Here is a 24,299-nt window from a genome sequence, read left to right as displayed (position 1 = left end):
GATTGATAACAAACTGTTGAAGTTTTGGCTCCAGTTGTCCATGTCAAGCAAAAATATGTAGATATTCTTTAACTGAGATACAGTTAGATATATTTCACCAGATTGGAGTTTCTTTTCAAATAAGATTTTAAGCAGTCCCAGATAATGTTTTTTTTTCTCCAAAACACTCTTTGTTTTTCCAAATATTTGATTTGGGCAGAAGTATTTCTCTAAATTGAGTGGCTTCATTGGCAGAAGGCTCAAACATGCAACAGAATTCATTTGTCTTAACAAACAGCTTTGTGTCAGCTGAACCACAGTGACTGATGTTGAACATGTTTTTAACTTATGGCAAATACAAGATAGAATGTATTAGCTCATACTTTAATGAAAGAGTTGAAGCAAGTGCATTTTATCTTGTATGTGTAATGACCTAAGAATGCACAGATAGTTTACTGTAGCTTGGTAAACACATGGTATTATTAAACCCATGCATTAGAACCCTAACTCTTTCATAAAACAACAATTTGAATGAGGCAGTGTCCAATCTTCTTCATTAGGTGTGTGATTTTTGAATGTTTAGGAGCTTGTGACTCATTATCTTTCCACCTCTGGTTGTTTGGCTGATGCTTTTGCTTCAGGGCTAAATGGGGCAAAAGTGACTTTCTGAAAAGGGCAGTAAAAAGCTGTCCACCAGCACAGATAAATGTTTGGTAGACTTTTGTAATAAAATGCTGATGGCTAATGACATGTGCCCATGTGACATGTTGAGATGCAGGTGTCTACAACAAATACCAGTTCTTACAGGGGTCTTTCTCTGCTTTCCTCCTCTCCATTTTACTTTGGTGAAGCGTATTCTATTTTTTTTATTAAGTCCTATCATTCAGTATGGTTTAGATCACTTTTGAAAGGTATTTTATCTTCTGTCTTTCTCTTATTTCCTTCCACATTTGACTTAATGTTGCTGTAATTTTATGTAAATATATTGAACAAGATGATTACTAGATTTTTATTTATGATTCTTCAGGGATGAGACTTTTCTCTCAGAGACCTGTCTTTGTTTTAGCCACTGGAAATTATACAAGGGCTGTTAAAGAATCAAAAGACAGGCTGAACAGTGGTTGTAGCCTTCACTCTTTGTTGGTACTTGACCTTTCTTCAGGTGGATATATAATTTGATTTTAATTCATCCTATGCCATGTGTCAGCTACTCTCTTTGCTCTGTTCCTGTCTCTTTTTCTTGTTTCCTGATGCTGCTTCCAGTGAATTCCCTGTTGCTTCCTGTTCTCTCCTCCTTGGCTGAGTAGTGCTGAACTTTCCTCAGATCTTTGCCCCTTCCTCTTGGAATAGCCTTTGGATTGGAACAGTCCAGCCTTCTCTTAAAGGAGCAGCTGCCAAATAACTGCTGCCTGAGTATCAGTTGATAAGGAAACTGTTGCTTTATCTCTATGGTCTAAATAATTTCCAAGGATGGCTGAGACAGCAAAGAAACTGGTGTATTGTGAATGTAAAGCTCAGTAAGGGCTGCAGATGTTGCTGCTCACATATCAGTGGCAGAACTTTTGAGTTACTACAAAAGTGCTTAGTTGCCTGAGGACGTAAAGAATGGTTATTACTCTTTAGTTAGTAGGAGAAGAAGTTCAAGAAATGTCTTCTTGTCTCAACAGACTTTGTGAAAGAACGTAACATTTCATTTGTTATGGCAGGCTGATGATGACCATTTGAGATTAGAGATCATCCTCCAATACTCTTCACCATATGGGTTTTTTTCATGCTTTAATGCTAGCAATTTTGATAGCTGCCAGATAACTTCTTGGAAGCCTCACCCTCTTTTTGTTCCTCCCTCCACATGATTCAGCTGGTAGTGTCTGATACAGCCAGCTGTAAGAGCAATATGAATAACTGGCAGTTTATGTTGTATGTATAGCTTCATATCCTCATGTGCGGCTGCCCTGAACTTCTCCATGGACTGACAAGTGCATCTACTAAAAGATTGGCTCTGTTGTGCTAAAATTATTGCAGAGCAGGTTTTGAGGGAAGATTTCACTAGCTCATGAAAACGTGAGATGTGTGCCCAACATGAAAATGCCAATATGGAAATCAACATATGTTTTGGGAGGAGAATAAAGTAGGTCATTTCCATATCACTAAGGAGACAGGTTCCCTTTGAAGTACTTCTGCGGAGGATATTACATATGAATAGGCATTGACATGTTACTGCATATTAGATCAGTCCAGTTTAACCTAAGCTTTCAACATTTGCTTGTACATAGTTTTCAATCAGTGGGACATTATATCAGACTTGTAATGGTTTATATTGCTTTTCCTTTCTCTTTTGTTCCAACAGCTATCAGCAAATTATATTACACATTTATTTTATAAAGACACACTTTAAACATATAACAATCATATTTTTGCTTTTGGCATTTTCTGACTGATGTTTACCCCTGATTTTTATTGGTCTTTTGATATTTTATGAAACCTTCAGTGAATAGGTATTTATATGCTTGTGAATTGAGTAGTTATGAACTTTCTTAGCAGCATTTCAGCAACTTTGAGCACTGTTAAACACAAGTCTGTAAAGCTAATGTGGTAGCAGAGGAAAATAGAACTTGTTGCCTTCTTCTAAGTAAGATATGTGATATGAAATATTACATGTTTTTTTTCTTCTAGTATTGTAAGTTACAAGCTTGAAAGACCAAAAAATTCAAATAAATAACTCAAATAAGTTTTTTAAATGAAAGATTGATCAGTATAAGAGGGAAAGAAAATAATAAAAGAGAATTTTTATTCTCCTTATTATGTTTTTTTTTTTTTTTCTTGAAGCATTAAGGCCATAAAATTAGTTTTGTTCTGGTGATACTGAATCTATTTACTAATATACTACCTGAAAAATTATGAATCACACTAATGAACCACGGAATATTTTGAGCTGGAAAGGATCCCTGTGGATCACTGAGACCAACTCTTATTAAGAGTCAAGGGTCTGGTTTTTTGAGGGCTGAAGAAGGCCAGCATTCTTTTGTTTTTTGCACAATAATTATTTTTACAGTTCTTGAGAAGAATTTAGAACCACAATATGTGCTTCCTTATTGAAAATGAAGCTTGGTAAGCACAGTAAAACTTCTAGTAAGTACTCAGATTTAAATACACTATTTTTCCTTTACACATAAACATTGTAGTGTTATGGGCTGGAATAGGATAAGAATGTGAAATGAGCAAAGTCCCATCTAATGCTGTGGACTAAATTCACTCAGGCGCATATTGCAGGATTCTTTCAGACTGGCTAAGTCTCAATGCTACATTAGGAAAGAATTAGATGTGTGCTGTATTTTGCATGTCCTGGTTTTGTTCTAAAGGGAGTCAGAATGCAGCATCACAAAAAAGTTGTGATTTGTTTTGGTAACTTGCCTACCAGGAGTGATCACAGGATGAGTGCAGAAGGACAAACCAGAGCTGTTCTTGCTATGTCCTCTGGACTCTGCCAGAGAGACTAGATTTGTTTCACAGAGCTGAATTGGTTGTAGGACAAGTTAGTTACATGTTGCTATTAAGTAAGTTATTCCGTTGGTTTACTGTAGTATGGTTAAACAGATAAGGAGACACTTTACTTCATACTTTTTAGATTATGGTTACTTACAATACCAAACTGGTTGACTATGCAAATCTGTGCTAGGCATTGCAGGATGTTAAATCTAATTCTTAATACTCTATTCTGAAAAAGCTTGCTTTGGTAAAGACAGGTAAGTGCAATTTACCTTTTCTTTACTGAATAAAAACCAAATGCATAATAGTTCTTTAAGCATCTGGGGTCTACTCTGAAACAGTGGCCTTTTCTATTGTTCCAACCTAATGAAGATAGATTTTTTTTTCCCTCCTAACTGATGCATATGACTAATACAAATATGATTTCAGTGTAAAAGTTCTTAGTCTAGAAGTCTTCTTCCTAACTCTTACAAGCTTATAAATAACTTGAAACTAACTCTTACAAGCTTATAAATACTGGAGCTTTGTGTTATGTGTGGCAAACTGAGGTTGTCCTATCTTTCCAACTGTGTGCCTACATCACTTCTTAACATTCTCTGTGCTGCTGGGAGTCACAACATGCACAAATAGCAAACAGAGTTGAAAGGCAGTGGAGCTCCAGGAGACAGAGGCAACACTGGCTTCATGGCGGTTCCTCCACTTGTGTGCAGTGGGTGCCTAGCTGAGCAAAGAGTGTTTCTGAGTCTCAGGGTAAGTTGGTGATGAGAACTCCAGCAGCCCCTGCCAGCTCCCTCCTTCCCACAGCCAGGGGTTTCGATTACCCAGCAGCCCTGCCACCAGAATAACCCTGCTGCTGGTCACCTGACATAGCCGTGACACAGGAGCTGCATTTGACATGTTCGCGAGCAATGTGCAGCTCATGACCCGCAGGCTGGCTACCCTGACTTAGGCAGTAGATCCTTATAAAATCCGTATTTCATAGCTTTGATCCAATTGCTCATGGTCATATGAGCTGTACTGCGTGTTTTCCAGTAGCGTATCAATATCTAGTGCTGAATTGCATGACTGGTCTCACACATAGTCTGTATAACGTTTGTTTTAATTTTTTGTTTTCTTTTTTCTTTTTATTCAGACAGGGGATTTGGCTTCTGTGCAATTAGCTGGAGCTCCAAACAGATGGGAGGTCTTGTCTGCAGCTCCTACCACTATAAAGGATGAAGCTGGTAATATAGTACAGATTCCAGGTGCTGCCACAGTAACTTCAAGTGGGCAGTATGTCCTTCCTATTCAGAGTTTGCAAAATCAACAAATCTTTTCTGTTGCACCAGGATCAGATTCGTCGAATGGTACAGTGTCTAACGTACAATACCAAGTAATACCCCAGATCCAGACAGCGGATGGTCAGCAGGTTCAACTTGGCTTTGCAGCCTCTTCTGATAATAGCAGTATAAATCAAGAAACTGGTCAAATTCAGATCATTCCCGGCTCCAATCAAACCATCATTGCCTCTGGAACGTCGTCAGCTAATATTCAGAATATCTTATCTGGTCAGTCTGGTCAAGTCCAGGTTCAGGGAGTTGCAATTGGTGGTTCGTCTTACCCTGGCCAAGCACAAGTGGTTGCTAACGTCCCTCTTGGACTGCCAGGGAATATTACTTTTGTACCCATTAATAGTGTTGATCTAGATTCTCTGGGACTTGGCAGTGGTTCTCAAACCATGACAGCAGGCATTAATGCAGATGGGCACTTGATAAATACCGGACAGGCCATGGATAGTTCAGATACTTCTGAGAGGACTGGTGAGCAAGTTTCTCCTGAAATTACAGAAACTGCCACTGATAATGACTTATTTGTGCCAACGTCATCATCATCGCAATTGCCCGTTACCATAGACAGTTCAAGTATATTGGAACAAAATGCAAATGACTTGACCACAACTAGCGGTCAAGTTCATGGTTCTGATCTTCAGGGAAATTACATCCAGACATCAGTCTCTGATGACACGCAGGCTCAGAATATTCAGGTCTCCACAGCACAGCCAATTGTACAACACATACAGCTACAAGAGTCGCAGCAGCCAACCAGTCAAGCCCAGATTGTACAAGGTATTGCGCAACAGACAATCCATGGTGTTCAAGCAAGTCAAAGTATATCTCAACAGGCTCTTCAAAATCTTCAACTGCAGCTGAATCCTGGAACTTTCTTAATTCAGGCACAAACAGTGACCCCTTCTGGGCAGATAACCTGGCAGACATTTCAAGTACAAGGAGTTCAGAATTTGCAGAACTTGCAAATTCAGAATGCACCTGGTCAACAAATAACTCTGACTCCTGTGCAGACTCTCACTCTTGGTCAAGTTGCAGCAGGTGGTGCGTTGACATCAACTCCAGTTAGTCTAAGCACTGCTCAATTGCCAAATCTACAGACAGTTACAGTAAACTCTATAGATTCTGCTGGTATTCAGCTGCATCAAGGAGAAAATGCTGGCAGTCCTGCAGGTATTTATTTTACTTTTTTACAAGAGATTGGTTTTTATTATTGCATGATGTTGGTTTAAATGGTGATAATGAGAATGTCATTGTCTTGCTATTGAAGCCTACAAATACAGTGGGTTCAACATGGCGATGATAGATTTTATTTGAAAATGCTGTTCGATTAGAAACTGTAATTTTAAAACATAGTCCTACCTCACTCCTTTTAGTATGAGCTCATGTAACTCCCAAATAGTTATATTAGTTAACAGCACTTCAGTGTTTATACTTAAAGGTCTTACCCTGGAGAAGATCTGTATACTAAATTGAAAAGGGGGAAATCTGGCTATCAGCTGCCTCTCTTCTAAGGCATCAGTATCATTAACATACCTGTTCTTTCTAGTCCTGAATAGATGACGTTTCTATGGAAAATACAAATACTTCTGTTTAGGCAATTTTTATTCCTCTTAAAATTTTAAGACCCCCTGAGATGCCGTTATTCATCTGCTCTTTCATTAAATTAATTTCCTACTGATTTACTCTCGGTGTTACTATGATGTAGAAAACTTGTGTAAGGGTCAGTGAAACAAGAGTGCATATATCAAAATGGAGGCTATGCTAAAGAATATGTGTGAATTTTCAGTACTGCTTACTTGTATTATGTTTTAGAGTACAATCATTAATTATGAGTATCACAGTGTTTTATCTCAGTGGATAAGAAATACTGTTTTCTTAAAATAGGTGTTTCTTAATGTGAGAAGAAATAAACACGCCTGTTTATTTTTGATAAATTTGATACAGTCCTTTCAAAATTTCAGGGCATAACTAGCAAAACAAAAAGAGTAATAGATGCTTGTAGTTCAGGAGGTTTTTCTATACCAGAAGCCATTTAAACACATTATTGGGTTGTGCCCAGGCTAGTTATGAGGGGCAGAGTGAGTAGTAGAGGTCATGTGGGGGGAACTGTTGCACAAAGTAGCTTGGGAATCCCTGTTTTACTGTAATGCCCTTTGGTTCATCAAGATACTGAAGCATAAATATTTCAGTGAAGCATGCATGGTTTGTATGTCTATTTTAGCTTGTGAGAAGAATGCAATGTTAAGTGAAACACGCCTAGAAGACCTGCTGAGTTTTTTTTCCAAAGGCTACTGATTATAATACCTATATAGTTACTGATACTGCTGTATTCTATGTCAAGAAGCTTGCTTTCCCATTTGAAATCTAAAATTTGAATTGAAAATACTGTGCTGGGATGTTTTTTAGTTAATTTTATTTTGGAATTTACTTTGGTATTATGAACTTACCATCAAGTGAAGTTATTCATATCTAGATAAGCCTACTTTTCATTGGCTTGTAGACAACAGCACCAAAGGAATATTCTCTGCTCACAGCATTTGCTCTTCTGTCTGATCTTGATTCTTAAATTTTCTGTTTACGGTGACCACAGGAAATCTTGGTTTGTCTCCATCACACATTGTTAGCTCTGAGAATATAGATGTCAGTAACAAAAAGCATATATTCTGCATGTTAATACAGCTAAACTCAGATGTCAGAACCTAAGTCTCAGAAAGAGCCCTTTACTAATTATTATTTGCTCTCTGGCTAATACAAGGAGGATTATTTCTGAGGTTTATATTTGGTATAGGATCATGTAGCTAGTAATGATAATGATCATTAGTAGTAATGATACTGCTTGTGGACTAATGTAGCAAAAACTTCAGAAGAAGAATACAAAGGAAAAGGAGAAAGAAAGCAAAAAATCCCCAGACCAGCTAGGCACATGAGAAAGAAGTTGAGTCTGATCTGCGGTGTGTATCATTTTGTCTGTTGATCATTCTCAAGAGTGTTTCAATGGTGGTTTATTATAAAATGCAAGGGAGTTCCACGAAGTGTTCTTTAACTGTATTCTCCTGTAAGGAATTTCACATTTAGGCAAGAGCCTAAATGGGATATATGAAATGTCGTTTAACAGGCAGAAGTACTGGATGAGTAGCTGAAACTCTCTCCTGAAGTGCATAGCTATAAAACACCTGGTTATATTAAAGATAAGACGGAGATTTATAGTAACATTTTTCCTACTTGTCTAGGAATAATAAATGGATTGGAAGGTATTAAAACTGCCATTCCCTAAATTTGGGGAGAATGTAATTGGCCCTTCCTTTATGTTAGAAGAAGCTCACTTTTCCGCAGTAATGATTAGTGTGACACTGCTTCTGACAGAATCAAACTGAATTATCTTGATTGACTTTCAGTGTCTTTTCTGTATGCATCTGGTGTTTTGTCTGAGAGAATACTTTCCAGAGGGGTTTGTCCCCTTCTTATTTATAACCCCTCAAAACCTTTCTTCAGTTTGGAGAATAAATACACAATTAGAAGCGGATTATGAAATCACGGGGGGCTTTTTCAGTCAAAAGTATATTGTTGTTTTGCAAATAAGGAAAAACAGTTTAATTTTAAACTGAAAGAAGAAGGTAAGTGGAAGAGACAGCAGAACGAGTAAAGGGTGTGAAGCTACGTCATTCCTTTTTTTTTGTCCACTACCAACAAGCTTTGAAGCAAGATAAGAAGGGTTTCCCTGTATTTTCTCCCCCAAGCTGGATAATGCACTCCTTTCATACCAAGTAGAGTCAGGCTGTATTTTCTGTTTTCATTTAAGAAAATTTGTCTACCTGGGGCAAAAATAAAAAGAACGTATTCCTAGTTTTGTGCCAGAGATGGCTGGTAATTATCTGAAGTCCAAATGATGTACTTTCTTCTGTTAGCAGTGTGACTGCGAAAGCAGTTAGATTTTAGATTTTCATTGTTACAGCCCATTGTGTGAGAGGTGTTCTTCCAAGGCTCACTCCCCAGGTAGGCAGCAGAGGATATCTTTACTGTGCGTATGTGTGAGGGGAAAAAATGTCCTACCTAGGTCCTACATTTTGTTTGCATAATGGAAAACCATTGAAACCCTAATACAAAACTAATAGCTTTGTCCAGTAAATGTACAGTTTCCTTCGAAAGATGTCCAGTAATTAAGTTTGTACCAAAATGTCCATTCTACGACACATACATATGCACAGACCTACATTGCAGTAAATTTGTTTTGGAAGGTCTTGGCCGAGCTTGTTTTTCTCAGGATGTTTATCAGAGCTCATATTCCTCATTGTGCTTGGTGTTGTGGTGACCGGGGGAGGGGTATTGGTTAGTCACTGCCAGGACTCTTCAGAATTGCTTTTCTAGCAAAAAGATGTATCAAATAGTATCTATATATTAAGCACTGCAGTGAGATAACTTTCTCACCTGTGTTTTGGCTTCACTCTTCTATCTTGAGAGGAAATTAAACCTGAGACAGCTCTCTAGAAGTGTACCTCTTTTGTTGGCAGTTTGTAATAAAATAGTGTGTTGTATATAACAAACAGAGCCATTACATGCACAGTTCACATTACTCTTTAGTGACTTGCCTGGTCAAGAAAGGTGGAGGTTTTTTTTTAGCATGTTTATATAGATTTCTTCTTCAAACCTTTCATATAACGTAGTGTTTACTTTGGAAAACTATCAGGAACTGAAATGTACCAACTTGGCCTTCATGTTTCTGATCCTGTAAGTTTTGTCAGCTTGGAAGAATTTTTAAGTTACTGGATTTTCCCCCTGCCCCCAAGCCATTGTCCAGCTGAAGGAAACTTAATGATGTTAATCAAATTCTAATTGTAATAGTGTCTCAGCTTATTTATTAATATACTGAATCAGTTTGGGATTGGTTATTTCCTGAAAAAAATTGGCAATTTTACCATGTCTTATATAGGTTGCAATAACTCATTAGAGGATGCTGGATAATTTTTTTTTACATACTTCTTTTGACCATTGCAGTAGCACCTGAAGACACTAGCAAATCACCTGAAAGAAAGTAGCATTGGCTTGAGAATGGACTTTACTGCTTATCAACTCAGACACACTCACCTGGAAGATTCATTTATTTTAATAGGAAAAAACCTTATCCTACAGACAGTTTTCCAGGTTGGTCTACAGCTGGAATCAAGTCAAAGGGATGCCTTTCAAGAGTTGACTGAAGTGTCACTCCAAAACTGAGGTCTTCATTTCTACATCTTTCCTCCCAGCTGCTCTTCTGCAGGAGTGTGCGCAGCTTCATAAGGACTCATCTGCCTGCTGCCATTGACCTTAGAGTCAGGCTGTTGCTGCCTTACACAGTTGATAGTGAGTAGGAGTGGTTGGCTGTTTGTGGTGGCAGCTTCGTTCCGTTCCTGCCGGAATCTGATGTCTTTGTCATGCAGGAGTAATTTAGCTACTCTAAACTTGACCAAAAAATTGGCTGATAGTTTTCAAGGTAAATAGTTGCCCAAGTGACAATTTATCTTTCGTCTGCTGATATCTTGTGAGGCTTTGGTCTAATATCTGTTTCCTAAAACAGTCTACATGCTGAAACAAACAAAATTAAAAATGAAGTATTCACAGTTTTACTTGCTAGGATGGTTGTTTCAATGTTTTAGTGTTTCAGATGAAGTAGTGCAGAATGCTACTTAAAGCATAGCTTTCTTCCAGCATCTAGAACTTTTAAAACAGTTTTGGCTGGTTTTCAATATTTCACAGCATAGGTTTTTTTTTTGTTTTTAAATTTCATTTTTTAACCTTATTAATTTTAATTTCAGTTATGCAGTTTTTCCTTCTGAGGCATTCTTTATAACAAGACTTAGAGACAAGGGCATGGTATCATTTTGATATAGAATCTGATTTAAAAAATAAAAAAGTGCTATGAAATGCATGAAGTACACTGAAGCAGTGATGTTAAGTAAATATTTTCATCTGACAAAAGTCTCTCTCTGGCTATCCAATTTTCATTTGAGGCATTTAGTTTTTATGTTATAAAATCAAAAGAGTTGAAACCATTCTCCCCACTATTTTCTTAATATGAAAATTAAATTGGAAACGGATGAATTTAAGTTAGTGCGGGAATTATAGCTATTTATGTACCAATCTTGTGTAAATAGTTTGCTGTCAGCATGCTTAAATTACATTCCTTATTTTAGCTTCATTTTCAAAGGAAATTAATAAATTGTGGAAGAATTAGATGATCATGTTTGTATGTGTTTCACAGTTGTGCTTATAACAGCACATAGTAAATTATCTCACTTAAAGTTTGCAGAGCTTCAGTCAGTCTGGTTAATTTTTTAGTGCAATATCTATTGTGGAATAGAATGATTTTTTTTTCCTCCAAATTCTTGAAAATACTGAATTGTTGCATCCTTCCTCTGCATTATTACTTCATGGGCTTTTCTCCTCTTTGTTCCAAAACTGCTTATTAATGAATTTTCTTCACAGCTGGTGGTGGTGAGGTGGAAGTTTTTTGCATGTATCTTACTCCTAAGTAAATATATGTTGTGTTTGCTGAGTGTCTGGGGGTGCAGTATAGATCCTCAGAGCTAAGGAGGTTAGCTTGAGTTACCTTAGTCTCAGATATCCTCAGGATGTTCACAAAACAATATATTACTCAGTTTCAGGTACGCATTCCTTTTGCATTTTTCAAATACTCTTTTTACAAGATACTCCTGACACAAAATGAAAACTCTCATACACCTGTGGGGATCTGTGGCAGGTATCCAAGGAGTGAAAGAGGGAAGGGATTTGATTTCCAGTACTGCTACAACTTAAGAAGAAGGCTGGAAACTTGTCTTCTGTCTTTTTTCAGTCCCAGCACTTAGGGCCGTTGTTTCAGGTTCTGTGCAGTTTTCTTGCCTTTTGAGCCTCCTGGCAGGATCACATAGTTAGTTCTGATCTCTGAGATCAGAACCAAACTTGTCAGTGCATCTGGCTCATAAAAAGTATCTGAAGTTTCTACCAAGGACAACGACAGTCTTTTTATAATGCTAGGAATACTCACCAGGACCCTAGTTGTGATTGCCCTCTTGAAGATCAGGCTGGATTGTAAGTGGGCTGTCTTTTATTGCTTGTAGAAGACTCATATTTTTTCAAAAGGCAGTGATTCCAAGAGCAAAAGGTGATAAAAATACGGATTGTCAATGACATCGTCATAATTTATCGTAGAGAAATGATAGTTCTCAACCTGCATCTAAAATTCATGCCAGTATTTAATTCATGTATTCCAAGTATGTCTTGTACTTCATTTAATCAAAGTGTTTTCCTGTATCCTAGTAAGACACTTGCTGTGCAGAACTCTCGAGTATATTATATCAACGACGGTGTCATCATTGATTTAAATAAAAAAATTAGTTTTTAATCTAATTGTTCATGTAATTGCATTTTGAGTGTGCTAATTCTGTCCCTACTTCTTTGAGTCTTTGTTTACTCTTTTTCAGTATTATCACAGTATTAGCTTTTTCCTATCCCACTGGAGCATTCACATGGCCAAAGGCTCACAGCATTAAAACTGCAGAGAGCTCTTCAGCCTTCTCTTAAAAAGCGTCAAATGAAAATTATCCTAATCTGTTGATTTATTAAGTGTTTGCTTCCGTAGCTGTTTTTACATGTTCCTGACTTACTGTCAGTGGGAAGCTTTTCATTGTCATCTCGTAGTAGGGCGATTATTCGGCTTTTACCTAAATACAGGACAGAAACACTTACTGAACTGTTCTGTCTTCCTGAATTACTGCTGACAATTCTGTTGTTTGACCCTAGTAGCAGTCTGATATTCTTCTATGTACAAACATGTAGTCCTGCTGGTCAGAGAATTCTCTATCCTCTTGCTTTCCTTACATATTTCTGGAGTTAGTGGCTTCTTCAGTATTAAGCATGATCAACTCTTCTTCCCCTATTTAGTTAGAGCTTCTTAGATTTTCAGCTTTGAGAAGAACAGAAAAAAGTGCATGCTGCAGCAGGCATTACTGTCTGTAAGAATCCAGAATCTTGAATCTGTAGACATCTCAAGTGAGTACAGTTACTGTAGGGCAAGTAACTATTCCTTGTTGCGTAGTGTGTTCCTTGAGGTAGCACTGGCTAAAGAACTTTAATCATTTAAATACTTAAATATTTGCTTTAGAGTAATGCATAGGATCAGTTGGAGATACACTTGCACTTCTTGCAAGGAAACAAATCTGTTGTTGTATTTTTAATAATTTTGCAGGTACTGCTTGAGTATTGTAAGGTCCTGCTCTTAGGCTTGTACACAACAGTTATTTTTCCTCAGAAACTTAAAATCTGATTTAAAGCTGTTGAATCTAGATGACAGTCTTTTTTTAGAGTTGAGGTTTACCAGTATTTCAAGATGATGCTTTGCAGTGTATGTCATGTTGCCTTGTAATTTATGGTATAATAAAAATGTCTAAATTCTCTTAGATTTTTTTCTTAGACTTAAGATTTGGGGACAAATCAGAGTAAAAATCATTATTTCTGTTGAGTTTCCTGTCTGAAAGACTTGAATAGCTGGTCAGCTAGTAGAGGAAGTTTAATTTAGATAGCCCAGTTTAGATGGGAAAGAACAAGAACAGTGTCTTAAGAAATTTAAATTCCAAGGGAATGTGGGTTGAACTGTAGAGAAAACAGAAAACAACAGGAGAAGATGGAAATGAAGTGGGAATTAACATCTCTTTAACATCTCTTTTCTTGGGAAAGGTAGGAAGGGAAGCCCCTATTTGGAAAAATAAAAAATCAGAAGCAATTGAAATGGCAGTCAAATTGGGATTTTGTGAAGAAGTTGGTGGGAAGATATGTGCAGTGCTGCTGCAAATCTGTTTTCAATTCAAAAACCATATTTCTACTTCTCAGATCAGGAACTTGTAAAGCTTGGCTGAGTGTAAGGGCAGGGTGGCTTTCAGCATCTAGGAAAAGCAGCTGAAGTAGAAGATTGCATTTTGCAGGCTGTTATAATGTAATACTAAGTGTGCCTTTGTGACATTCTGCAAAGGCAGATATATTAAAAAATCTGCATCCTCTTCCCTACTCAGTTTACCCCTGTTTCTGTGGCTCTTGGGTAAACTAAAAACTTTTCCATCGATGAAGAAAATAGCATGTTCTTAAGTCCTGGTTGAAACAGACCAAAACATAATGTGAAGATAATTCATGCATTCATCTGATACCTGGAGAAGTAGGTAAATGACCTGGGTGTATCAATGAGCAACAGTATTTCTCTCCACACTAGATTATCGTTCACATGTATTCAAGAATAGTTTAAACTGCATTTCCATCTGCATTGTGTCATCCTGTCAATTTGGTTACTCTTTTCTGAAACACTTTAAACAAATCTCTTGCTTATTCGTTTTATTTGCCAAATACATTCAATCTTGTTCTGTATTGTAGCCAGCTCTGGGCTTTCTTTCTATGACTATGAAATACTACCTTTTAATCAGAATTATTCACCAAGATCCCAATTTCCATCTTGGAAAAGCCAAACATAAATCAAATCTACCACACTAGACAGGAAGCAGAGCTTGAACACAATATATGTTTTTTCAGAATCTGTTGGCAGTTTGAAACAATATCTTTGTCTAATATTCCCCTTCATACTTACCTAGAACTAAGTCTTGAATTTAAAAATAAGGGCATATAGAAATTTGAAAGCATGGAAATAAAAGACTAATGAAGAAAATGTAACATTTATTTAGCCTGTGTTTAACTGGTAGAAGACAAAAGTTGCCTCAAATTTGCTAGTGTTGGCATCAGCTGTCATGAATTTAGGGATTACATAAATTCTTTTAGGCCTCTTGTTTTACAGAGTTTATGTAAATTCTCTCAGTTGAGGCTGAATTAGTATAGAGCACATCTAGAGGAACACTGGGGAGAAACGTGGTCTCTGGTATCTACGTGAATTTTCATCATCTCAAATACAATTGCATTGGAGAACACAATCTCCAGCTCTTCTCCATGGTTTACCTTAACAGCTTTGTGAGTGGCCCCTCTACTCTTTCAAAAAAATACTGGTGGAATTTTAACCTTATCTCTTGAAATAATTTAAAAACTTACTTGTAGGGCAACAGACTCATTGGTTCTGAGGACCTCATTTAAGGCAATCACATTCATTGTGGGTTTTGATGCAGTTCACTCTCTGCTATACTACTCCTGAAGAGGCTATATAAATATCTATTGATATTTCTTCTAGTTGTGTTTTGTTTAAAGTGTAGTCTACAAAGATAAGTATTAAAAAGTCCTGTCTGTAAATTGCCAGTTTGTGCTTTTCTGTGTGCCAGGAGTAGGAGATAGTCCTTCTGATGAGTAACTAAAGCAATAGCTACACTTTCTGCCATACCAAGATAACCAGAACGCACAGCAACAAATTAAAAACACAGTACTACTTTGTCTTCATTTCAGTTTTGCATTTTCTAGAATAATGCCATAAACTATTGTATATCTATGCAAATTGTTGTCTTCTCCAGTATCCTCAATTGTTAGGTATGTTTTTTCTGTCCTGCTTTTTTTGTCCAAGTAAGTTTCCCAATTATGCATCTATCATTATAGAACTATTATAAGTCTCTGTGCTGCTGCAGTAATGGTGGTGATTGGGAGAAACTGGGAATAGAGAGATACTAGTGAAAAAGTGGAAGGAACTCAATACAAAAGTTTGTAAAGTGGGACAGACATTGCATAGAAGGTGGAAAGTCATGGATACTGGCATGCAGTAATAGACTTTTTGAACATGCTTCTACTCTTATGTCTATCTCTATTACTAGAGTGTGACTTTGGGAGGTCAGTGTAATAGGAGAAATCATATGGAATGTTTGACTTCAGTAGTGGAGTTGGGTCTTGGGAGCACAGATCCATACCCTAATTTGTTCCATTCATCTTTGTATATCTCTTTTGAAGTTTATGTATGCAGTCTTAACTTATTCAGCTACTGACTTTGCAGGCACACTATATGCCACTGTCTAACGTTAGGGAGATCGTAATGAAATTACCTTCTTAAAACTGTATGTTATTTTATTAACAGTACTTAAATTGTTATTTTAAATAAACCAAGAATTTATACAGTATACATTTTGTTCTACATTTGGTTGGTAAAAGAATTTTGGGTATAATGTGTAACACACAGTCCTAAAGAACTGGTTGGAGACTTGCATTGGCCTGTGCTGGCAGCCTTGCTGCCTTGCTGTATTTAAATTCCTGTTATGTGCCCTTCTGTGCAAGAGTGAATCAAGCTTCTGCTTTTTTTCTAAAGTAGCTCTAAAATGTATTAGTATACTTAGTAGTTATTTGAAAGATAATTTTATAAACTTTGTTTTATAGTGGTTTAATGTTAGCTTATATAAAACTAATTTTATTTATAACATACAGATAATAAAGTTACTTTTTAGCTGAGTCTCAGAAAATAGCTTAATTTGGTAGCAAAGGTAGTTTGATGGCTCATGTAGAAGACCAGAAGTCGCCACAGGTTTTCTAGGTCTTCACATTAAAGATATTTATTATGGTACTGTCTGAAATTGGGAACTTGAGACGGTAACAGCAAAGGTGTGCAGGTCACTTGGGCAAGCTTATCACAGTTGTACCGCATGTGTAAAAAATCAGCAGATGTCACTGTGCTTGCTTCTGGATTCCCAGAAGAGCACAGAGCCTATGCCATTCATGCAAATTTAATTTTTAACTCTGACTTTTGCAACCAAACCAGATAAATATTCTAGACTTCCCTGGTTTTGACTTGGAATTCTCTTCCGAATGCAGTGATTTTGTAGAGAATTACTTTAACTGTAGTTACATCAGTGATGTAGGGTGCAGGACAGTCCTGCACATGGTTATATGTGTGCAAAAGAAAGGCAGACTGTGCTGTTGGGGATGACTGCGCTGAGACTCTATTAGCATAAAGCAAATTTTTGTATAGCAATATGCTTTATCTCTAAACAGATGAATACTGGAGATGATTTTGAAGGTAGACCAGGTAACTATTACTCTTTACATATTTTGTTATTGGTTTCTTTCCTGATCTCTACTGGGACAGGATGCTCTTCATCATATGACCCAGCACAGTTTTTCTTGTGTTTTATCAGGTAACCTGCAGCTTTGTCATTACAGAGATATGATGGCTGATGCACTGACTCCCAGAAAGAACTTAAGAGTGGCCACAATGCTCAGTTAAGCTTTCAGTGTTTAAGGATAAAAGTGTACAGGATAATTTGGTTTGTTTTGCTGGAAAAGCAGTTTCTTGAATGTGTCCATAAAGATAGACAGATGTTAATTTGAAGCTTAAAAAAACAAACCAACCAAACACTACATTATCTTTGTTTGGTTATTAGCTTGTGCTAGTGGCTAATCATTTTCGCAGGAAAAATGCAAAGTAAACTACTCTGCTGAATCAAAGAAGGGGCTGGGGTTCAGCATTCTAAACTAATACATACAAACTGTCTTTTTTTGGAATCCAGACTTGGAGTCCACTGGGAATGCAGAATAGTGTTTGAGGGGAAGATGTTCCTATTAAAATGTAAATTTGTTAAAACAGTTGTTGTTATGATGCTGTAGTTAATTCTTGGATTAGATTGAATGAATGCTTTGTGGGGAGAGGGCAGACATACTTGCAAATGTCCATCCTATAAGGAATAATTAGGAGGCCTTTTTGCATACAGAAAACTGCTGAGACCTACTTTGACTACTGGTGTATCAAAACATTGATGTGGCTCATCTGTTGCTTATCTCTGTCTAAAGCGGAATAACATTATTCCCTAAATGTTTTCTATGTATTATGCAGAAGACATAAATTTCAGGTGAAAAGGGGAAGTGGAACAAAACCATTAATTTATTTGTTTTCCTTAGGTATCTCTGTCTTTCTCAGGTGAAATCCTTTTATTAGATTGATTTCTCACATTACTTTATATATATCTGTGCATACTAAAACTTCTGAAGACCATTGAGGAAGGCTGTTGCTACTACAGGTGACACTAATTCAGAAATGCTGTGGAAACAGAAATGGCTACTCAGAATCATTTGGAACATGAGTTTATTTTTTCTTCAACCTCTGTCCAGTCTCTTGTTCCTCAGTTTTTTCCAGGTTTCAAGCAAGCAGTATTCTCCTGGTGACAGCATTCCTCACCAAGAGCCGTTCAAACTTAAACTATAATGCTTTGTTATAGCTTGTCTTCAACTTTGAAATGTATAGTAAGATAAACTTTTAAATACAGGTTACAAGGGCACAGAAGCAATGTCAGAATGCACGTTAGGGATGTTGACTTTTGACTGGCATAGTGCTCTTAAGAACAAAAAGATTTGATCATTATGGTTTCCTTTCTGTCTATTAAATGGGCTACTTATGGATCTGTGTTTGTTCTTTTCCCCAGATATTAGGATTAAAGAAGAGGATCCTGATCCAGAAGAGTGGCAGCTCAGTGGTGATTCTACACTGAATACTAATGATCTAACACATTTGAGAGTACAGGTCGTAGATGAGGAAGGGGACCAACCACATCAGGAGGGAAAAAGACTGCGACGAGTAGCATGTACATGTCCCAACTGCAAAGAAGGTGGTGGAAGGTATGAAAAGTTCAGTGTCATATCACACATATAATGATGAAAAATGAATAATGGGCAAGAAAAAAAATGAGCTTTTGTTAACAGCAGTTGTCTGCAGTGATAGGAAACTACAGGCTTATGCAAAAGAGTTTATGCAATGACTACCACTTCCATTTGGGGTTTGCAGATGAAAAAGCAGATTATTCCATCCTTTCTGAGTTACTCATTTGAGATTAGTTGAAAAAATGTGGAGTTAGATGTCACCTAGTACAAATGAGGGGGATAGAACATTGCCCTAAAAATATGAAAATGAAATATTTTGGAATATGCATATCTGTGATTGGCTTCCTATCATATGTCGAGAACTTGATTAAATCCTGTGTTCCTGCATTTCCTCGGTGATTGAGCAGTTTTCCACAGTTTAATTGCTTTAGGGTGTTACAAAAATACAGTTTTCCTAGTTTTCTTATTCACTGATTTCCTAGGAAAAACAAGGTTTGTATGATATAACAAGGTTTGTATAATAATTCTAAATAACAAATTTTGAACTGTTTTCAGTCAAAATTAGTAAGATTTGACTAACAAAGAGGTACTAAGTTCCAATTCATTAAACTCTCATTGTTGCATTGGAACCTGTGCTTTATTATTGTGCATCTCATTAAAGCATTACTTTTTTTTTTTCTTCTGAAGATTATATTCTACTTCCAATCACTTAATTTTGAATGCCTTGATTATGGATTTGAAAGAGGAAGGGTAATAAGCTGCCTTTTACAAGTGAAAATATTTAGTTGTGTTTGTGCTTGAGAGAATTGTGCAGGGGCTTCTTTCCAATATGCTAAAATTTGTCCATTTTGATAACAGTTTCTTCACTGAAATGGAGATCTTTATTTATTTGGGAACTATAGTGTAAATCACTAACATGTCTTTAAAGAACATGTCAGTGTCCAGTGGCACTAAGAGTTCTAATAGCAGTGGCTGAGTTATTTCTCTTGTCAAGTCTCTTGTCAGTTCTTGCTGCATACTCTAGATACCTGCCTTGCAAGCACAGGGAGGTAATATCTCAGGCAGCCATGCCAAGTAAGTATTAAGTGTGTTGAAGGGAAAAAGACTCTGATACATTTACATCACCACCAAAGGTTTCAGGAGAAAACTCTGAAAATGTGATTTGCACTACTTGTGCTCTTAGGAAACAGAGATTCCAGGTGTTTAATCTTCCTCGTGCTCCATTCCAAACTACAGTGGTTTAATTTATAAATCTGTACTGTAAAATCCTCTTCCCTCTGAGTGGAGTTGATATAAAATGAAATTTTAAAGTTTTAGCCTGTGAGAGAATCCTTTTGAGAGATGGTTTGGGAAGTCTGGAAAAGGGTGTAGTCTGACTGAAAACTCAGATATGCGATTTTTGGGAAAGAGTTGAGGTAAGGGCTGCGACAGAGTTAAGATAGATGAGAATCTGAAATCCCCTGTAAAGGAAGGTCTGGACACATCAAACATACAAAGTACCTAGGAAAAGTAGGACAAGAAGTCAGGATGTGAGAAGAATTAGAACTGGAAGAGAAACAGGATAATGAAGGAGACAATGGTGGGGAAACAGAAAAGAGTGAAAGTGCTTACAGTTGCTAGAGCAACTTTCCCACCAGAATGCAGAATTCCTTTAGAGTTTAGGAGAAAGGAATAAGCCCACTTGAAAGAATATTTGAGTGTTAATATTCCATAGCTGCTAGAGTTACCTGTTTATCCCTAGTGCTGGAATTCTGAGTTTTGATTAGTCTTTCAACTCTGCTGATGATTTGCAGAGTTTCAGATGGTAAAACATTTGCTTTTGAAAAATCTTTCAGATAGCATTCATAATTCCTTTAAGTGATGTTAAAGTTGCAAAATTTAAAATTGGGCAAATGCTTAGTTAAAGATATCCAGGGCAGCTTTTTAACTTAATTCCTTGTGCATATACATTATCACTTGGTTTCTAATTACTTGACTGCATACTATTTTTTTCATATGGCATCAGTGCCATTTGATGGATGGGATGGCTGATACACAGGGAATGAATCAGGGCTGTGTAATGATTGTCACGTGCTTCACTTATTGCAGCAACTGGAGGTATTTAGGGAATGAGACACAGGACTGCAGTAACAGGGCTCTGAAATTTTGGAGGTGTAGGTCTACATACTCCACCTTTCCCACTGCAGAAGTACTGAGTTCATTCCTGTGAAGAACTTGATGGAGCAGACTATGAACATCTAGGGTACTCTGGGAAAATACACTTCTACTACATTAACCTTGACACCTCAAGCTGGTGGGTGTTTGAAATTTTGGCCTTAATCTCTTTCTGCCTCATAGCTGGAGGTACAAAGTGATTGTACTAGTTGAGGTTCACCATACCAAAATGTTAAGATGATAAAGCCATTAATGTTTGTGAGCTGCTTAGAGACTGTGAGTGAGTGTTGTCAGTACCTATGATGAGGAAAAAAGGCCCTGGAGAAATGAATAGTATTTAACATAGTACAGAAATAACATGTAACTACTAAAACAAAAAAAAGTACTTTAAAATAGTGTGAAAAAGCTGAATAATGTTTCACTCAATACTATTGCTCTTATGCTCTGAATGGAGAAGGAAAAGGAAAGTGGCTTCACATATAGTGAAGACTTCATCATAATTTCATTTATCATATAGTGTTTGTTTTGGTATTTCTTGCTGCTTTCTGGATTCAGAGACGAGTTGAGAAGTTCTTCCTGGTTTTTGTTATTGGCTTTTGGAATTGAACTACATTGCAGTCTTCAGATTTGTACCAGTTTTGTGAAGTGGGAAGCCACTATTATCTTTGCCTTACTTGGTGGGAGGGAAAGTAGGAAAGGAAGAAGATGATGTATTAGATTTGTAAATTAACACCTTTTAGCCCCAAGCTTATATAATAAATGGGGAATAAGCAAGTGGACAGAGAGACACACATGCCTCAAAGGATGACTGTTTCCAAACAGAATGTATTAGGCTTCTAGTTAAGGTAGGAAGTAGGAAGTTTAGTCTCCTCTCAGTTACACTTAGAGATTTCACCATCCTAACAATTACATCTGGAATTACATTGAGATATAACTACTACTGTCTGATATATAGAGGAGCTGTGCTTCTGAGTACCACTGCAGGTATGTTACTCTAAAAACCACGTTCTTCAAATAATTAATAAGTGTGTGTTTTACCCTTGAAATTCTTAATGTTATTGCTGGAAATACTCTGACTGTAAAGTCCAGTTTCTCAGTGGATGAAGATATTTTCTGCTGAAGCTCTGGCAGTCTGCCTGGTTATTGAGAAAAGTCATATCCAATCTTCGTAAAGCTAAAATGTATTATGGAAATACTTTAATATTAGTAGTTTTTTAGACTCCCCTCAAGGAGTAGGCTGGAGTCATATACATCTATTCAGTGATGATGGCTATTGGTCAGTGCAGCAAGAAAGGCTCTTAGCATCATGTATTAGGGCATAGTGCCAGACTGTCACAGCTGCAAAGTGTCCAGATAGAATTTGGCTTGTATCCTGTTTGTTTGGAGCACACATGAAGCAAAAATACAGGTGCCCATATGAAGTTGTGTAGAATAAATACACTTAGTTGCTAATTCACAGTAGTCTTATGAGTTTCATTCTGTTGATCCTTAACTTCCCCCTCACTTGGAACTTCAGAGTGTGCTAAGGAATTCTGTCAGTAGTTAGGAGAAGTGCTTAGAATTGCTTGTTCTGTATCAGCTATGCACAGTAATGACCATGAGTTGAACCTTGGTTTCCTTCAGTCTAGACTAGAGGTGCAATGAAGCCATTTCAAATGGTTGAGATAGGAATATTAATATTATTCTGAGGGAATTTGGATGTCAAAATTGAATTTTGATGAAAAAATGATTTCATCCAATTTGTGTACTATAACATGCTAAGTTACAAAATATTTGTTCTAATTACTGTGGAAGGGAAGACACTAGAGTTTATTTGGAGAAGAAGTGAGGATGTAGTCCTCAGATGATTCTCCTGCTGCAACAAGATCAAGAGCCTTCTGGACTCTGCTTCTGCTTTCATTGCATTTGTTCTGAAATTGAAACTTGTATTTGTCATGACAAGTAATTAGTAGATACAGGTGATGTTTTTATCTTCTGAGACAAAATGACTAATGAAACTCTATGAAGATTGCTCCATATTGACAATTTGTAGAAACATTTCCAAGGACTTAATGGGATTTTATCTCCTTACTTTTCTGGACTGTCTGTAGTGTTTTAGGCACATATGTGATTAGGTTGGAATCCCCTTTAGACACTGTTAGGTTTTAGAGTGAGTTAATTTTTGTGCATGTTCAGAAATGCTTGCAGCAATTGCTAGCTCCTTGAAGCATGTACACACTTCAACCTGAACCTTTGTTAGATGTAAACCAGAAGCTAAAGTACCCAGTTTAAAGAAAAAAATTGCCATGGGGAGGCAGCTGAAAATTGTATAATCAGTCATGGAGGATGGAGCACCCAAGACTGTGACTTGAGGTGTTCTAAGTTAATGTTGCTGATGAATAAGGTGGCCTGATGCCTGGCTGCGTTTTCCAATCTCCTCCCTTGTACCAGCATTTACCATTCATATATCTATGTTGTCAGCCAGACCTAGTCCCTCAAGTACCCCTTTCAGCAGTAGGAAACACTTAAATTGGCTAAAATCAATCATGATGCCCTGCACTGGCCAGACTGATCTCTTTCTCTGAGTCTTATCTCTTGTGATTAGATTAAAAAAAAAAATAAAATAGGCTGTTGTATCAGGTGCTTTCCCTGATCACCTGCCATATCAGTGAGACAGCATCTTAAAATAAGGATCAAGCTTAGTCTGGATTATATGATCTGTGAATTCTTTGTTCATTGTGATGGATTTCTTTTTTTTAACCGAAAAACCAAGGAATTCCTTTAAATGTCAGCAAGATCAGCTTCCACCTCTTTTAGTGAAAGCATTCAGGTCAGTATGCTTGTCTTAAAATCCCAAACTGATTCTCAGGTTTCCCCAAGATGCCAAAAGTCCCATCTGTTCTCTACCCAGTTGCCAAAATCTCCAGTGTCCATTTTGGCAGTTGCAGTAATTTGTATTTTTCTTTGCCAAAACTATCTTTGATATGGTAAAAGCCTGAAACTCTGAGAAATGTAAAATATGGGCACTTCAGCATCAAAGCGGTACAAACTGCTGTAATAACTCTATTTCCAACTTCATATACATGTATGCTTCTTAAAGATTATGTTTCTATCTCATACATTTCACACACAGCTGAATTTATCGTTTTCTGTGGAGCTGGGATAGCATCATAGAATTTATTTCCAGCTCCTTATGGAGTGTTCTGGAATCCAGTTGTATTTGAAACAAGAACATGAAGTTGCTCGGGTTGGTTTTCAGATCTGTTGTGGTATGTGTAGCCCCATGTATGTATATGACCAGTATTTAGGAGGAGCATATTAGAATTAAAACTTATCTCTCTCTCTCTCTCTCTTTTTTTTTTTTTTATTTTCAGAGGCTCCAACTTGGGAAAAAAGAAGCAACACATTTGTCACATACCAGGATGTGGCAAAGTATATGGGAAAACCTCACATTTGAGAGCTCATCTCCGCTGGCATTCTGGAGAGCGTCCATTTGTTTGTAATTGGATGTTCTGTGGCAAAAGGTTCACTCGCAGCGATGAGCTCCAGCGACACCGAAGAACGCACACAGGTTTCCAGTCTTTGATTCTGGTGTATTTAACTAAAGGAATGCTAGGGACTGAGCTAGGATAAATAACTTTTAAGAGGAGAACAGATCTTTGGATTGGATTGATTTTAAGGCAGTGTGATTTTTCTAAAATCAGCTAAATCTTATTTATACGCTTTGGAATTGTTGGTAGGTCTGAGGAGATAAAACACACACCTCTTGATTCAGAACTGACATTTAAGCTAATGTTTAACATAGCTTAATCAGAATACTTTGATTCAGGCTCAGCAATGCATTTCATTTGT

The 24,299-nt window shown here is 37.1% G+C and overlaps 1 protein-coding gene across 4 annotated transcripts in view; it reads left to right on the top strand.

Annotated features, from left to right (window-relative positions):
- SP3 (Sp3 transcription factor) overlaps positions 1 to 24,299 on the top strand; it is a 42,638-nt gene that overhangs the window by 14,709 nt on the left and 3,630 nt on the right. For 3 of the 4 annotated variants that reach the window (XM_038142296.1, XM_038142297.1, XM_038142295.1), the window contains 3 exons: positions 4,598 to 5,963; positions 18,140 to 18,332; positions 23,822 to 24,018. In XM_038142296.1, coding sequence (XP_037998224.1) covers positions 4,598 to 5,963; positions 18,140 to 18,332; positions 23,822 to 24,018 — 1,756 coding nt within the window. The remainder of the gene's footprint in view (positions 1 to 4,597; positions 5,964 to 18,139; positions 18,333 to 23,821; positions 24,019 to 24,299) is intronic. The other variant, XM_038142298.1, reaches the window with a different exon arrangement.

The sequence above is a fragment of the Motacilla alba genome, chromosome 7 (genome assembly GCF_015832195.1).
Source record: "Motacilla alba alba isolate MOTALB_02 chromosome 7, Motacilla_alba_V1.0_pri, whole genome shotgun sequence".
NCBI classification, from domain to species: Eukaryota; Metazoa; Chordata; class Aves; order Passeriformes; family Motacillidae; genus Motacilla; species Motacilla alba.
The sequence above is the reverse complement of the archived record's forward strand: the minus strand, read 5'-3'. Positions and strand labels throughout refer to the sequence as shown.